The sequence below is a fragment of the Heptranchias perlo genome, chromosome 23 (assembly GCF_035084215.1).
Source record: "Heptranchias perlo isolate sHepPer1 chromosome 23, sHepPer1.hap1, whole genome shotgun sequence".
Lineage (NCBI taxonomy): Eukaryota > Metazoa > Chordata > Chondrichthyes > Hexanchiformes > Hexanchidae > Heptranchias > Heptranchias perlo.
In genome coordinates this window covers 38,461,751-38,476,748 of record NC_090347.1, presented here as the reverse complement: position 1 = coordinate 38,476,748, position 14,998 = coordinate 38,461,751, and the positions used below count along the sequence as shown (strand labels likewise).

The 14,998-nt window shown below is 42.7% G+C and overlaps 1 protein-coding gene across 1 annotated transcript in view; it reads left to right on the top strand.

Moving 5' to 3' along the window:
- cacna1g (calcium channel, voltage-dependent, T type, alpha 1G subunit) overlaps nucleotides 1-14,998 on the top strand; it is a 369,805-nt gene that overhangs the window by 167,729 nt on the left and 187,078 nt on the right. The window contains exons 10-12 of the mRNA XM_068004449.1: nucleotides 4,230-4,381; nucleotides 6,143-6,328; nucleotides 9,598-9,712. Of these exons, the coding sequence (XP_067860550.1) occupies nucleotides 4,230-4,381; nucleotides 6,143-6,328; nucleotides 9,598-9,712 (453 nt within the window). The remainder of the gene's footprint in view (nucleotides 1-4,229; nucleotides 4,382-6,142; nucleotides 6,329-9,597; nucleotides 9,713-14,998) is intronic.

Genomic DNA, 14,998 nt, shown 5'->3' with positions numbered 1-14,998 from the left:
GAATGGGCGGACGCGTGGCAGATTAAATTTAATGCAGAGAAGAGCAAAGTGATACATTTCGGTAGGCAAAATGAGGAGAGGCAATATAAACTGAAAGATCCAATTCTAAAAGGGGTGCAGGAACAGAGAGACCTGGGAGTATATGTGCACAAATCTTTGAAGGTGGCAGGACAGGTTGAGAAAGCGGTTAAAAAAGCATACGGGATCCTGGGTTTTATAAATAGAGGCATAGAGTACAAAAGCAAGGGAGTAATGTTGAACATTTATAAAACAATGGTTCATTCACAACTGGAGTATTGTGTCCAATTCTGGGCACCACATTTTAGGAAGGATGTGAAGGCCTTAGAGAGGGTGCAGAAAAGATTTACAAGAACGGTTCCAGCGATGAGGGACTTCTGTTATGTGGATAGACTGGAGAAGCTGGGGTTGTTCTCCTTAGAATAGAGAAGGTTGAGAGGAGATTTGATAGAAGGGTTCAAAATCATGAAAGGTTTAGATAAAGTAAATAAAGAGAAACTGTTCCCATTGATGGAAGCGTCAAGAAGTAGAGGATATAGATTTAAGGTGATTGGCAAAAGAACCAAAGGCGACATGAGGAAAAACTTTTTTACACAGCAAGTAGTTATGATCTGGAATGCGCTGCCTGAAAGGTTGGTGGAAGCAGATTCAAACATGACTTTCAAAAAGGAATTGGATAAATACTTAAAGAGAAAAATTTGCAGGGCTATGGGGAAAGAGCGAGAGAATGGGACTAACTGGATTGCTCTTACAAAGAGCCGGCATGGACTCAATGGGCCGAATGGCCTCCTTCTGTGCTGTAACCATTCTTTGATTCCATGATTCTGTGATTCTGTGACAGCAGATCTGATGGCATGAATGCAAGAAGTGACGGCCAGACTAACCTCAGTTCTGGATGGTTCTTTGGAAGCTCCCCTGTCACGGTATGTCACGTAATAAGTGGGTGCTGGAAAAGAAGGCACATCAAGGTGTTCAGCAGCCAGCTGAGCCCGATTGTCCACACCTTCCATGCTGCCATCAACAACGTCTGCAAGCCCTGGCACACCTACCTGACAACACCCATGGGAAACGTTTTCACAGGCTGTTGGTCAGCAGGAAGTCGGGTGTAGCGAGAAAGAAAGAATGAAAGAACTTGTATTTTACGACCTCAAGATGTCCCAAAGTGCTTTACAGCCAATGAAGTACTTTTGAAGTGTAGTCGCTGTTTTAATGTAGGGAACGCGACAGCCAATTTGTGCACAGCAAGGTCCCACAAACATCAATGTGATAATGACCAGATAATCTGTTTTTAGTGATGTTAGTTGAGGGATAAATATTGGTCCTACTCTTCTTCAAAATAATGCTCTGAGAGGGTGAACGGGGCCTCGGTTTAACATCTCATCCGAAAGACGGCACCTCCGACAGTGCTGAACTCCCTCAGTACTGCACTGCAGTGTTTGCCTGGACTGTAGAGAAGCTCAAGTTTTACAGCCTAGAGTGAAGAAACACAAATTAGGACAGCACTGAACTATCTAATACACCGTTCCACACCGTTCACCTGACGAAGGAGGAAGCCTCTGAAAGCTTGTGGAATTTAAAATAAATTTGTTGGACTATAACTTGGTGTTGTAAAATTGTTTACAATTGTCAACCCCAGTCCATCACCGGCATCTCCACATCATATCTAATACACAATATTAATAAGGTCAATCCACAATATTACTTCAAAATCAGTCAAACTTGTAGAAACAGAGGACATAAATTTAAGTAAACTTTTAAAAAGAAGTACTAGAAAGAACTTTGTTACTCAAATATTTGGAACAGTTTGCCATGCTTGAAAATAGGGACAATTAAGAGCATTCAAAATGCATTCGGATATTCGGCTAGAAAGGTTAGGGTAGTACGAGGATGATGTTTGATGGACGAATGGCCAAACCTCATCTTTGGACGTTATGTTCCCAAAGAGAGCAACAAATCACAGGTAAATCCTTTAAGATAAAGCACTGTGGACTTCCCCCGAGTCCTAAAAGTAATTGAAGAAGACTCAATATTATTAATTCAATCCTACAATTCAGGCTATTCAACCCTGAGCAGCTGCACTCCACAAATGACTTATCCATAACTTCAGAATTTGACCATCCATGTCTGTCCTTACAACCTTCAATCCTATTCTGGTTCTAATTTTAAGGACCATCCATTAGTTGCCATAGTGTCAACTAAGAGTCATCCTTTAAGAGGTTTGTTGTGGTATATTTCTGCAATGAACAATGTGTAGAACCCATCTGAGGGAATTATTAGACTCTAAGTAATTAGTACTGGTGTGACTTTTCATTTCACAGTACCCACAGAAATAGTCCAAGCCATGTGCACCTTTATTTTTGATTTAAGCTCTTCATTAAGATTGTTTGACTAAGAGTCTCGTGCAAAAACAAATTTAATGAGGTGCGCAACATTTAACAATGAACTCATGAGGTACAGTAATTGTTTTATACACTGGGAAACGTGTTTTCAGCTGGTGGGTAACTTGACAGGGAGCCGCTGAGGATTTTTCAAGTTTTTTTTATTTAATGAATCCAATTTTCATAACATGGATGGGCATCCACGAAAGATTTTGAAACTAATCTCCAGCTCCATCTGGAAGGCAGAAAATGTTTTAGATAGACTCAGGATCCCCAAACACTCAGTTCTTATATGGCATCAGTAGACCTTCTCAACATTGGACCTAGCTCCTAACCATGTCAGTATTAATAAAGCTGTCCCTATGATATACAAATTTCATTGTTCTTTATATCTTTTTTTTCCAACCTGTCCTGCTTACACATTTGATGTCTTTTTAACACTTATAACTGCGCTTCACAAAACTTCCCCTTGTAGGTGGACCGATGTGGCACTTTCAGGGATGGAGACACTGAAGACAACGGGGGTGAAATTGGCCTACATCAGCAGCGTGAAAAGGGCTCATAGCGAATCGGTAGCTCATTTTATACTGCACCCAGTTGTCGTTTCCATGAGGTCAATAGAATGGCTGGCGATTCGCTATGAGCCCGCTTCACAATACTGCTGTGGACCAGTTTCACCTCCAATGCTTGCTGAATCCTACATATTAATTTTATGAAGTGATCTTTGGGGGTGGGGGGAAAGAGTTGATGGCTCAATGGGTATATCTACTACCCAATGTGGCATTCCAGTCAGGAAGGTTCCAGGTTCACTCGCTGACCAGGTCCGAGTTAACGAATTTCAGCTGAGGCCGAGGTCAGAATATTCAGCTGTCTCCCCAGGCTGGGAAGAGGGAAAGTTCCCACTGCTGATTATCATCCCTAATCCCCGCAGCAATGTGTGAGTGGCCATTGGGTGAGATTAGAAACAAGAAGAACTGTGAAATGAAGTGGAAATCACAGGCTGCTTTAACTCGGAGGCCATGCAAAGGCCTAGAAACAGGTTGCTTGCCTCCCTCCTACATCAGGAGAGTCTCCAGAAAGGAGAAAAATCAATTTACAAAAATAGAACACCGTATTCGCCACACATAGAGAACACATCTTCAACATGATACTTGCGTAACATCAATTCATTCTCCTGTTCTTTGATTTTGAAATGATCATACAAAACACCCTTCTGCCTTTTGCCTTCAGTGCCGATATCGGAGGGAAATGATATAAGTAAATAATCCCATTTACTGTGAAGATCGGATGGTACAGTGGGTTAACACATTGCCCTTTTACCAGTGAGACTTGAGTTTGAAATCAGCAAACACCCTGGTCGTTGCAAAGGTCATGAAATGATTCTTCTGGTCAGCACCAATCCAGTTCCTAGTGGGCAAGGGCGTCATTGGGCACTAATTGACAGTGGTCTTCAGGAAGGGCCACTGGATGGTTCATGTGGGGAAGTCCAAAAATTCACACTGGTGCAGTATTTAGGCACTCTTCTGAGTTTGGGGCTGAGGCATGTTGTTGGGGCAGAGTAGGAAGAGCTTTACTCTGCATCTAACCATGCCACTTCCTATGGGTGATAACAGTTAAACAAGCATTGTACTAACATCTTTTGCATTGATGACAGCAAAACTTCCCCCCCCCCACACAAAAAAAATGACTCGTGTAGTACAGCCCCGACAGTTGGACGAGACACAAACATGTATCCTCTTAAATGGCGGAACAGGCTCAAGGGGCTGAATGGCCTACTCCTGTTCCTATGTTTCGATGTTTTCATTCTGATGTGTTTTTCATTTTCTCCCTCAGCCAGAAGAACTGACGAACGCCCTGGAGATCAGCAATATTGTCTTCACCAGCCTTTTTGCATTGGAAATGCTCTTGAAGATCCTGGTGTATGGGCCGTTTGGCTACATCAAGAACCCTTACAATATTTTTGATGGCATCATTGTAGTAATTAGGTAAATTGTCATAAGAAAATGTAAAATCATTTCTTGCAACAAGTACAAAAAAAATTGCTTTCAGGGTAGATGAAGTACCAGATAGTAAAATATCACATACAGCAAGCATAAAAAACATAAGCATCAGAAAAAGAACCCACATATTGACTGAGAAACAAAGATTTAATTACAAGGATAGAATTTCCGACTGCACACTCTCTGCAATATTCTGTCCGTTAAAATTAAAATGAAGGAATGTAAAATTGCGGGCTGTGCTCACACGATTTCCTGACATTCGTTCCTGATGGGTGAGGTTCAGCGCACACCAGAAATTTTACCCCTTGTTATGTCAGCACACTCATTGATCCTCTCACTGTAACCAGAACTAATGCAAATGTGGCGTGGAGGACATTTTGAAAGCTAGTTCATCAGTACGACTTTTTCATGCTTGGTTTCTATTTCCCTGAAATCCAGATTGCATTCTTTCATACCCCCCTCTCTCTCATTTCCCTTTGTCTCCCTCTCACAATCCCCCTCTCGTTCTCATTTTCTGCCTATCTTACTCTCATCTCTCATTCCTTCTCTTTCTCTCATTATCTCTCTCTTGTTTACATTCATTCCCTCTTTCGGTCATTCCCTGACTCTTTCAGTCCCTCTCGATGTCTCTCATTTAATTTCTTACATTCCCTTTCTCCCGGCTTTTATTCCCCACTTTCTCTCTCATTGCTTCTCTCCTTGAGTTAGATTTTGATTTTGTACGATAGTGCAAAAACGGGTGATAGCGAATCGGCATTGAAGTCAGTGTGAATAAAAATCGTGAGAGATGTAAAACTGGCTGCCGATTCGCTATCACCCATTTTATACTATCGCACAAAGTCAAAATCTACCTCCTTGTCTCTTCATTCTTTTATGTGTCCCACATTCTCTCTCCTTCTTTCCCGTCTCACACATTTCCACTCTCGCACAGCTACTATTTCCACCCTTTGTCTCATAAAGTCCAACTGACGCCACCCCTCCGGGTCACACTGAGTGAGAGTGATACAGCATGTGGTACTACATGTAATAAAATCAGGACGGTGAAAATTGCCCATTGTGAGGTTTCCACCCAAAACATTGCATCACATTCTCTTTCAATGTATTTTGCTCTCTGTTGAATAACTCATAATTGGTAGACTAGTGAGGTGCTGGTTGACCATCCCAATATAGTTTAAATTGTGAAAGACACTGTAGGTGACTGTAGTGCGAGGGCACTGAATCCTATATAAATATACACAGGATTAAGTTCATGAATTATTAAGATTTGGCACTTTAGAAGCATTTTGTGCTCTTTGTTTCTATATTCTTAGAACCAAGGAACCATATTGGAAACCTATCAAGAGATGAAGGAGGGTTAATAGGGGATGGTCACCATTCTGGTACGGGAAACCTGACTGAGCCAGTGATGTCACGTGCCAAGTGTTGTGACGGTAGTTTCATGAAGCAATGATGTTTTGTCAAACACAATTGCTTCTTCTCGCTGCAATGACCCCAGTGTGACGTAAACCAATCCTATTTAGAAAACAGAGCAAACAGCTTATTAGGAGTCACTCTGCCCTTTCTGCCAGTCCGTGACATTGCATTTGAGAGTGTGCCTTTTATAGGTAGGCCTCAGTCGCATCTCTTGCACTCGTTGAAATCTATGCCTTTTGCGAGGTTCATGGGGTTGATCGATATTTGTTTCCAAGTTCTCAAACTAATGTTATGCTTTTCATTTCATTTGATCTGCTCCTCGCTGCTCTCCAGTGTGTGGGAGATTGTAGGCCAGCAGGGCGGGGGGCTCTCGGTGCTGCGTACCTTTCGGCTGATGCGGGTGCTGAAGTTGGTACGGTTTATGCCAGCCCTGCAGCGCCAACTGGTGGTCCTGATGAAGACAATGGACAACGTCGCCACCTTCTGTATGCTGCTGATGCTTTTCATTTTTATCTTTAGGTGAGTGGGCAGCAGTCCCCCATCCCTCAAACTATAACTCAATAGCCTACGAGCGCACGGGCTATAAAATATCACCTGGCAGAGTGGAGCAGAGAGGAGAATCAGGCACAGGAGCGATTGCCGCCAATGACAGAGCCTGCCTGATTTTTCTCCCGTTACAATCAAATAGATAGAAAATCGGGTGGGTTCTGTTCCAGGCATGTAGTCCTCCCTGCCTGATGTTCTTCTCTGAGCTCCATCCAGACAATGCTTTATGCCAAGGTACCATGGTCAAAGATCTACACCTATCCTTTGGATATTTTGGGGGGGGGGGGGGTTAAATCACCAGTGCCATCAGTAGGCAAATAAATGTGAAATTGGCCGGCAATATTAAAGGCAAATCGTGTTTAGCTAACTTGATTGAGTTTTTTGATGAGATAACAGAGAGGATTGATAAGGGCAATGCGGTTGATGTTGTGTATGTGGACTTTCAAAAGGCGTTTGATAAAGTGTCACATAATAGGCTCTTCAGCAAAATTGAAGCCCATAGAATAAAAGGGGCAGTGGCAGCATGGATACAAGATTGGCTAAGTGACAGGAAACAGAGAGTAGTGGTGAACGGTTGTTTCTCGGACTGGAGGAAGGTATACAGTGGTGTTCCCCATGGGTTGGTATTAGGACCACTGCTTTTTTAAAAAATATATTAATGACTTGGACTTGGGTGTACAGGGCACAATTTCAAAATTTGCAGACGACACACTGGAAGTGCAGTAAACAGTGAGGAGTATAGTAATAGACTTCAAGAGGACATAGACAGGCTGGTGGAATGGGCAGACACGTACGTGGCAGATGAAATTTAATACAGGGAAGTGTGAAGTAATGCATTTTGGCAGGAAGGAGAGGCAATATAAACTAAATGGTACAATTCTAAAGTAGGTGCAGGAACAGAGAGACCTGGGAATATATGTGCACAAATCTTTGAAGGTGGCAGGACAGGTTGAGAAAACAGTTTAAAAAGCATACCTGGGCTTTATAAATAGAGGCATAGAGTGCAAAAGCAAGGACGTTATGTTGAACCTTTATAAAACACTGGTTCGGCCACAACTGGAGTATTGTGTCCAATTCTGGGCACTGCACTTTAGGAAGGATTTGAAGGCCTTAGAGGGGATGCAGAAAAGATTTACTAGAATGGTTCCAGTGATGAGGGACTTCTGTTACGTGGATAGACTGGAGAAGCTGGGGTTGTTCTCCTTAGAGCAGCAAAGGTTGAGAGGAGATTTGATAGAAGTATTCAAAATTATGACGGGTTTAGATAAAGTAAATAAAGAGAAACTGTTCCCATTGGCGGAAGGGCTGAGAACCAGAGGACACAGATTTAAGATGATTGACAAAAGAACCAAAGGCGACATGAGGAAACTCTATTCTACACAGGGACCAGTTATGATCTGGAATGCGCTGCATGAAAGGGTGGTGGAAGCAGATTCAATCATGGCTTTCAAAAGGGAATTGGATAAATATTTGAAGGGAAAAAATTTGCAGGGCTATGGGGAAAGAGCGGGGAATCGGACAAACTGGATTGCTTTTACAAAAAGCCAGCACAGGCATGATGGGCCGAATGGCCTCCTTCAGTCCTGTAACCATTTTACGATTCTATGATTCTAATTGTCAAATGGGCCACTGGACTTTTCAAGGTTTTTTGTTATGAGTTTTTTTCACTAGGAAACTCGTGACTAGAAACAAATATGTTAGACTGCCACACCCATGATCTATTTCTTTAAATATTAATATCTACTGCAGAGGCAAAAATTGGAGTAGATTCACAGTCAATTATTAAGTTGCAAATAAATCAGTATACACTTTGCTTGTATTGAGAAAACAAGGTGAGGGCCTGGCTCCATGGAGCAGAACATGGTCAAGGTTGAAAGGAGAACATAGGAACAGGAGGTGGCCATTCAGCCCCTCAAGCCTGTTCCGCCATTCAATTAAAACATGGCTAATCTGGATCTTAACCCCATTTACCCGCATTGGTTCCATATCCCTTAATACCCTTAACTAACAAAAATCTTCCCATCTCAGTTTTGAAATTTTTTGTAAAAGAGAAGATAAGGCACATCAGGAAATAAGTGGTTGGATGATGTTAAAAGCATGGAGATTGTCCTGGGGGAAAAGAGCAGTTAATGGAGTTAACTAATGTAAGGACAGCAAGGCAATTGTTAGAGGGTAAGATGGACTTTTGTTAGGGATAGGATGAACATGAGCAGATTTCCAAGGAGAAGGAAAGGTGGGCTTGAAGTTAGAGTGATTGACTGGCAAAGGACAGGGATAAATTTGAACTCATATATCTTCAGGGTGATGGAAAGAAGGAAAGATTTGTATTTATATAGTTCTTTTCATGACCTCAGGATGTCCCAAAGTGCTTTACAGCCAATGAAGTACTTCTTTTGAAGTGTCGTCACTGTTGTAATGTAGGAAACGCAGCAGCCAATTTGCGCACAGCAAGGTCCCACGAACAGCAATGAGATAATGACTAGATAATCTGCTTTAGTGATGTTGGTCAAGGGTCAAATATTGACCAGGACACCGAGGAGAACTCCCATGTTCTTCTTCAAAATTATTGTCATGGGACCTTTTACATTCACCTGAGAGGGCAGATGGGGCCCGGTTTAACGTTTCATCTGAAAGACGGCACCTCCGACAGTGCAGCATTCCCTCTGCACTGCACTGGAGTGTCAGCCTAGATTTTGTGCTCAAGGCTCTGGTGTGTCAAGAGAAAAGCCAACACTTTCCTTCTATGTAAGTCCTTTCCTTGCTATGCTCCCAAGCTGTTTACCCAGCTGAAAATTCACTTGCCTTTACAGTAAAAATTCCTATTCAGCACCCTTAGGATCGATGGTGGCACTCACCTCAGGTGTACAAAGGGCAGACGAGTGATGTAACAAGATGTCCATCATCACTATGACACCTTCCTTAGTCTCACCTGTCCCACGTGAGGTGCCTTATGTGGTACAGACTGACTCAATTTATTCCAAGAATGCCTCCTCTGACTGAACTCAGGAGAGATCTGATAGCAGACAAGGAGAAATGCATGATTCCACTGAAACTCTGGCTATGTGAAGGAAAGGGGATTTTGAGAAGACACTGGGATGGGAGGATACAGGTAATCAAAGTATCAGCCCTTTGGCATTGCCACCAATACCAAAATGTACCTTGAATTCTATAATTGTGTACTGGAAAGATATGCTGTCCTTTATTTCTAGCGGTTATGTTATATATTCTTTGTTCCCTTTCAGTATTCTGGGAATGCATCTGTTTGGCTGCAAGTTTGCATCAGAAAAAGAAGGAGACACTCTTCCTGACAGAAAGAATTTCGACTCACTTCTTTGGGCTATTGTAACTGTCTTCCAGGTATAGAAAGTTATGCTCAACCTTTATAAATCACTGGTTAGGACTCAGCTGAAGTATTGTGTCCAATTCGAGGCACCACACTCTAGGAATAATGTGGAGGCCTTGGAGAGGGTGCAGAGGAGATTTACTAGAATGATACCAGGGATGAGGGACTTCAGTTATGTGGCGAGACTGGAGAAGTTAGGATTGTTCTCCTTAGAGCAGAGAAGGTTAAGGGGAGATTTAATAGTGTTATTCAAAATTATGAAGAGTTTTGATCGAGTAAATAAGGAGAAACTGTTTCCACTGGCAGGGGGGTCATTAACCAAAGGACATAGTTTTAAGATAATTCACAAAAAAACCAGAAGGGAGACGAGGAGAATTTTTTTTACCCAGCGAGTTGTTTCAATCTGTAATACACCGTCTGAAAGGCTGGTGGAAGCAAATTCATTAGTAACTTTCAGAAGGGAATTGGATATATACTGGAAAAGGAAAAATGAGGAAAGAGCAGGGGGAGTGGGACTAATTGTATAGCTCTTTCAAAGAGCCAGCACAGGCACGATGGGCTGAATGGCCTCCTTCTGCGCTGTATGATTCTATGATTCTAAGAAAGTCACCAAGGTGCTGCGGAAAGTAGGCAAAATGTTTTCTAACCTTTCCACCAAGTGCTGCCGCAGCAACTTTTATTTTTCCTAGTTAATTTAATATTCTTACCATGTTTTAAAAAAATAATTATTTTTTTCTCCCTTCCTCTCTTGATAATCTTCCCAGGTTGTGCACTATTCCCAGACGACCTGTCACCAGTTACTAAGAGGTGTGAAAGAGTAGCTATTACTTCTGGAGTGTGGCAGAGATGGCAGCACAGTTGTCACATCAGGTCGAGGTGCCCATATACTTCCGATTTTCCTTTCCTTTCTGTGCTGAAATCCTTAGGCACTTCTCATCACCCCCTCTTGTTAGCATAGCTGACGTTGATAATTCAGCCTGTGGAGAATCGCAGCGTGCTCCTAGCCACTTTACAGAAAGAATTGGCCTGGATTTAGAGGAGTGAGATAGTAGGCACATCGCTAATTGATCGATGAGGCTTTCCAAGTACAGCTGTTAATTATGTGCATAATACCATGAGTTGGACAAGCCTGGTTTCCTCTTGGAATTCAGTCATAATAGTCACACTATGACACTGGCACAAATGCAAGAATTCATCTTGTTTTCATTCTTAGAGTTACACAGAAAAACACATCTGTACTCGATTTTAAGGTTCTTATCCTTGTGTATGCCCCTCCCTATCTCTGTAACCTCCTCCAGCCCTACACTCCCATTCCCACCCCTCCCCCCCAAACCACCACCCCGCGATCTCTGCGCTCCTCCAATTCTGGCCTCTTGCACATCTCTGATTTTCATCGCTCCACCATTGGTAGTTGTGCCTTCAGCTGCCTATGCCTTAAGCTCTGGAATTCCCTCCCTAAACCTCTCCGCCTCTCTCTCCTCCTTTAAGTCGCTTCTTAAAACCTACCTCTTTGAACAAGCTTTTGGTCACCTGTCCTAATATCTCTTTATGTGGTTCGGTGTCAAATTGTGCCTGATAACGCTCCTGTGAAGCGCCTTTTGACATTTTTACTACATTAAAGGCAGTATATAAATGCAAGTTTTTGCTGTTGTTGTACATGTACACCTTGTGCAACTCTTCCCACTAGCCAAACTTTAGCCTGTTTCCTCCATAAACAAATGTCATTATGACTGTAATGAATATCTCATTAAATATAGTACATTACCTCAAGAGGTTGAATGCTGTGGCAATGTGTTTCTCCAACGAGTGTATGCTTAAGTGCAAATGTAGGGAGAGGCTAAGTTAATACTTTGAAAGGCTTTGTATCCAGGGTAGTCCCAGTGGACATTTCTACTTTTCCACCTGAGCACAGTATTCAATTGGTGAGGGGAGGATAACAGAAGGGTACCACAGATGTCAAGTTTGTATCAGACAGTAAACAAAGTCTGCACAAACTTCACCAAGCAACTGCACAATCTCCATAAGGTGATGCAAAAACAAGCAGCTTTATGCTCACCAGACTGGACAGCTGAGGAGAAGCCTCTTTCAGGAGTAATAGTGAAGGGTATGGGGAATGAAGCATATGTAGGTATCCATAGAACTCTGCTGGACATATCTACATTTCAACTTCATAAGTTGGAGTGTAATGAAAAGTATCCTACTTTGTGTCCACTCAAGAACCTGGCCTAAGACCCATCTGGCAATGACTTTTGGCAAACTGCTAGATGTGTGTACAGATGGATCACAAATTTGCTTTACATTTTAGAAATATTTTTCTACCTTTGGGCCAACCTATCACCTATTGACTTGTGGATCATCCTTAACGGGAGCACATAGTAAACAATGCTGCATCAATACCCGACTATGACTTGCTTTGGTAGAACTGGTGCACAGATGGTGACAGGATTGCTTTGTAGGGTTGCCAACCTCCCACAAGCAAAATCTGCAATCAAGTAATTTTAAAATCATTTAGATAGGTGTATTTCTCAAGGAGAGAAAACTCTGTTGGCTACAGCTTACTATCAACCATCTGTCGATGATTCCATCTTCAGCTACTTATAAAATATCACTGGCCCAATGAAACCTTCTACAATGACCTGGATGCATCATTCTCCAGATCAGTGACTATATACCATGACGATTGACAGGAAGCAAATCGTGAGTCTTGTGCTTTCCTATGTAATTGATAATGGCCCTCATCCAGCTTTAATAGCTACTTGGATCTCATACTGACTCCCACAATCACCTGAAAGCATCAGCAAAGGATCAGCTGGCATGCCTCACCACCACGCAATCTGCATCCAAGCAGTCTTTTGTTGAAAGGAATACCAAGCCCAATATTTGGGTAGAGAACAATTGGAACAGTCTCAAGCAGGAAGTCGCAACCTTGCATTGGCATCCTGTTTTACCCAGTCAAAAGTTAGAAATTTCATCTGGGCACAGGCCATGTTCAGCACCATATCACAACCAAGCACTTAGACTTGGCTTCGGCTCACAGCCGTGGCTTAATGAGAGGCATGCTGCAGCATTGGCCACAAAAACAGATCTGACTTGGGGTGATCAGGGAAGCCTTTCTCCATAGAGTCCCAGTATGAAAAGTTTCTGTGTTATCTGTTTCTCAGAGGTACAGATCAAAGACCAATATAGAGCTGCATGAATCGCCGTCAGCTTACAAGGACCAGTGGAAAACAGTCAAATTAGTTAAAAACATTGGGGTAGATCTTGACTTTGTGCGATGTCAGCTGCCAGTTCGGGTACAGTCTAGGCACATTCCCACGAGGGAGAAAGGTAGGGCAACTAAAACCAGAGCTCCCTGGATGACAGAAGAGGTAGAGAGTAAGATGAAGCAGAAAAAAGGGGTGTATGACAGATGTCAAGTTGATAATACAAGTGAGAACCAGGCTGATTATAGAAAGTTCAGAGAGGAGGCAAGAAGGGAAATAAGAGGGGCAAAGAGAGAGTATGAGAATAGACTGGCAGCTAACATAAGAGGGAATCCAAAAGTCTTCTATAGGCATGTAAACTGTAAACAGGTAGGAAGAGGAGGGGTGGGACCAATTAGGGACCAAAAAGGAGATCTACACATGGAGGCAGAGGGCATGGCTGAGGTACTAAATGAGTACTTTGCATCTGTCTTTACCATGGAAGAAGATGCTGCCAAAATAACAGTAAGTGAAGAGGTAGTTGAGATACAGGATGGACTAAAAATTGATAAAGAGAAGGTAATAGAAAGGTTGGCTGTACTTAAAGTAGATAAGTCACCCGGTGTGGATGGGATGCATCCTAGGTTGCTGAGGGAAGCAAGGGTGAAAATTGCAGAGGTACTGGCCATAATCTTCCAAACATCCTTAGATATGGGGGTGGTGCCAAAGGACTGGAGAATTGCAAATGATCAAAATAGGATGCAAGGATAAACCCAGCAACTACAGGCCAGTCAGTTTAACTTCGGTAGTGGGGAAACTTTTAGAAACGATAATCCGGGACAAAATTAACAGTCACTTGGACAAGTGTGGATTGATTAGGGAAAGCCAGCACGGATTTGTTAAAGGCAAATTATGTTTACCAACTTGATTGAGTTTTTTGATGAGGTAAGAGAGAGGGTCGATGAAGGCAATGCGGTTGATGTGGTGTATATAGACTCCCAAAAGGCGTTTGATAAAGTGCCGCATAATAGGCTTCTCATCAAAGTTGAAGCCCATGGAATAAAAGGCAGCTTGGCAGCATGGATACAAAATTGGCTAAGTGACAGGAAACAGACAGTAGTGGTGAACGATTGTTTTTCGGACTGGATGGAGGTGTACAGTGGTGTTCCCCAGGGGTCGTTACTAGGACCATTGCTTTTTTTGATATATATTAATGACTTGGACTTGGATGTACAGGGCACAATTTCAAAATTTGCAAATGACACAAAACTTGTAAGGGTAGTGAACAGTGAGGAGGATAGTGATAGACTTCAAGAGGACATAGACAGGCTGGTGGAATGGCCGGATACGTGGCAGATGAAATTCAATGCAGAAAAGTGTAAAGTGATACATTTTGGTAGGCAGAATGAGGAGAGGCAATATAAACTAAAGGGTACAATTCTAAAATGGGTGCAGGAACAGAGCAATCTGGGGGTATATGTGCACAAATATGTGCAGAGCAGGTTGAGAAAGCAGTTAAGAAAGCATACGGGATCCTGGGCTTTGTAAATAGAGGCATAGAGTACAAAAGCAACGAGGTTATGATGAACCTTTATAAAAGACTGGTTCGGCCACAACTGGAGTATCGTGTCCAGTTATGGGCACCGCACTTTAGGAAGGATGTGAAGGCCTTAGAGAGGTGCAGAAGAGATTTACTCGAATGATTCCAGGGATGAGGGACTTCAGTTACATGGATAGACTGGAGAAGTTGGGGTTGTTCCCCCTAGAGCAGAGAAGGTTGAGAGGAGATTTGGTAGAGGTATTCAAAATCATGAAGGGTCTGGACTGAGTAGATAGAGAGAATCTGTTCCCATTGGCAGAAGGGTCAAGAACCAGAGAACATAGATTTAAGGTGATTGGCAAAAGAACCAAAGGCGACATGAGAAAAAACTTTTTTACTCAGCGAGTGGTTATGATCTGGAATGCACTGCCCGAGGGGGTGGTGGAGGCAGATTCAATCATGGTTTTCAAAAGGGAATTGAAGGGAAAAAATTTGCAAGGCTACGGGGATAGGGCGTTGGAGTGAGATTGCTGGATTGCTCTTGCAGAGAGCCAGCACGGATTTGATGGGCCGAAGGG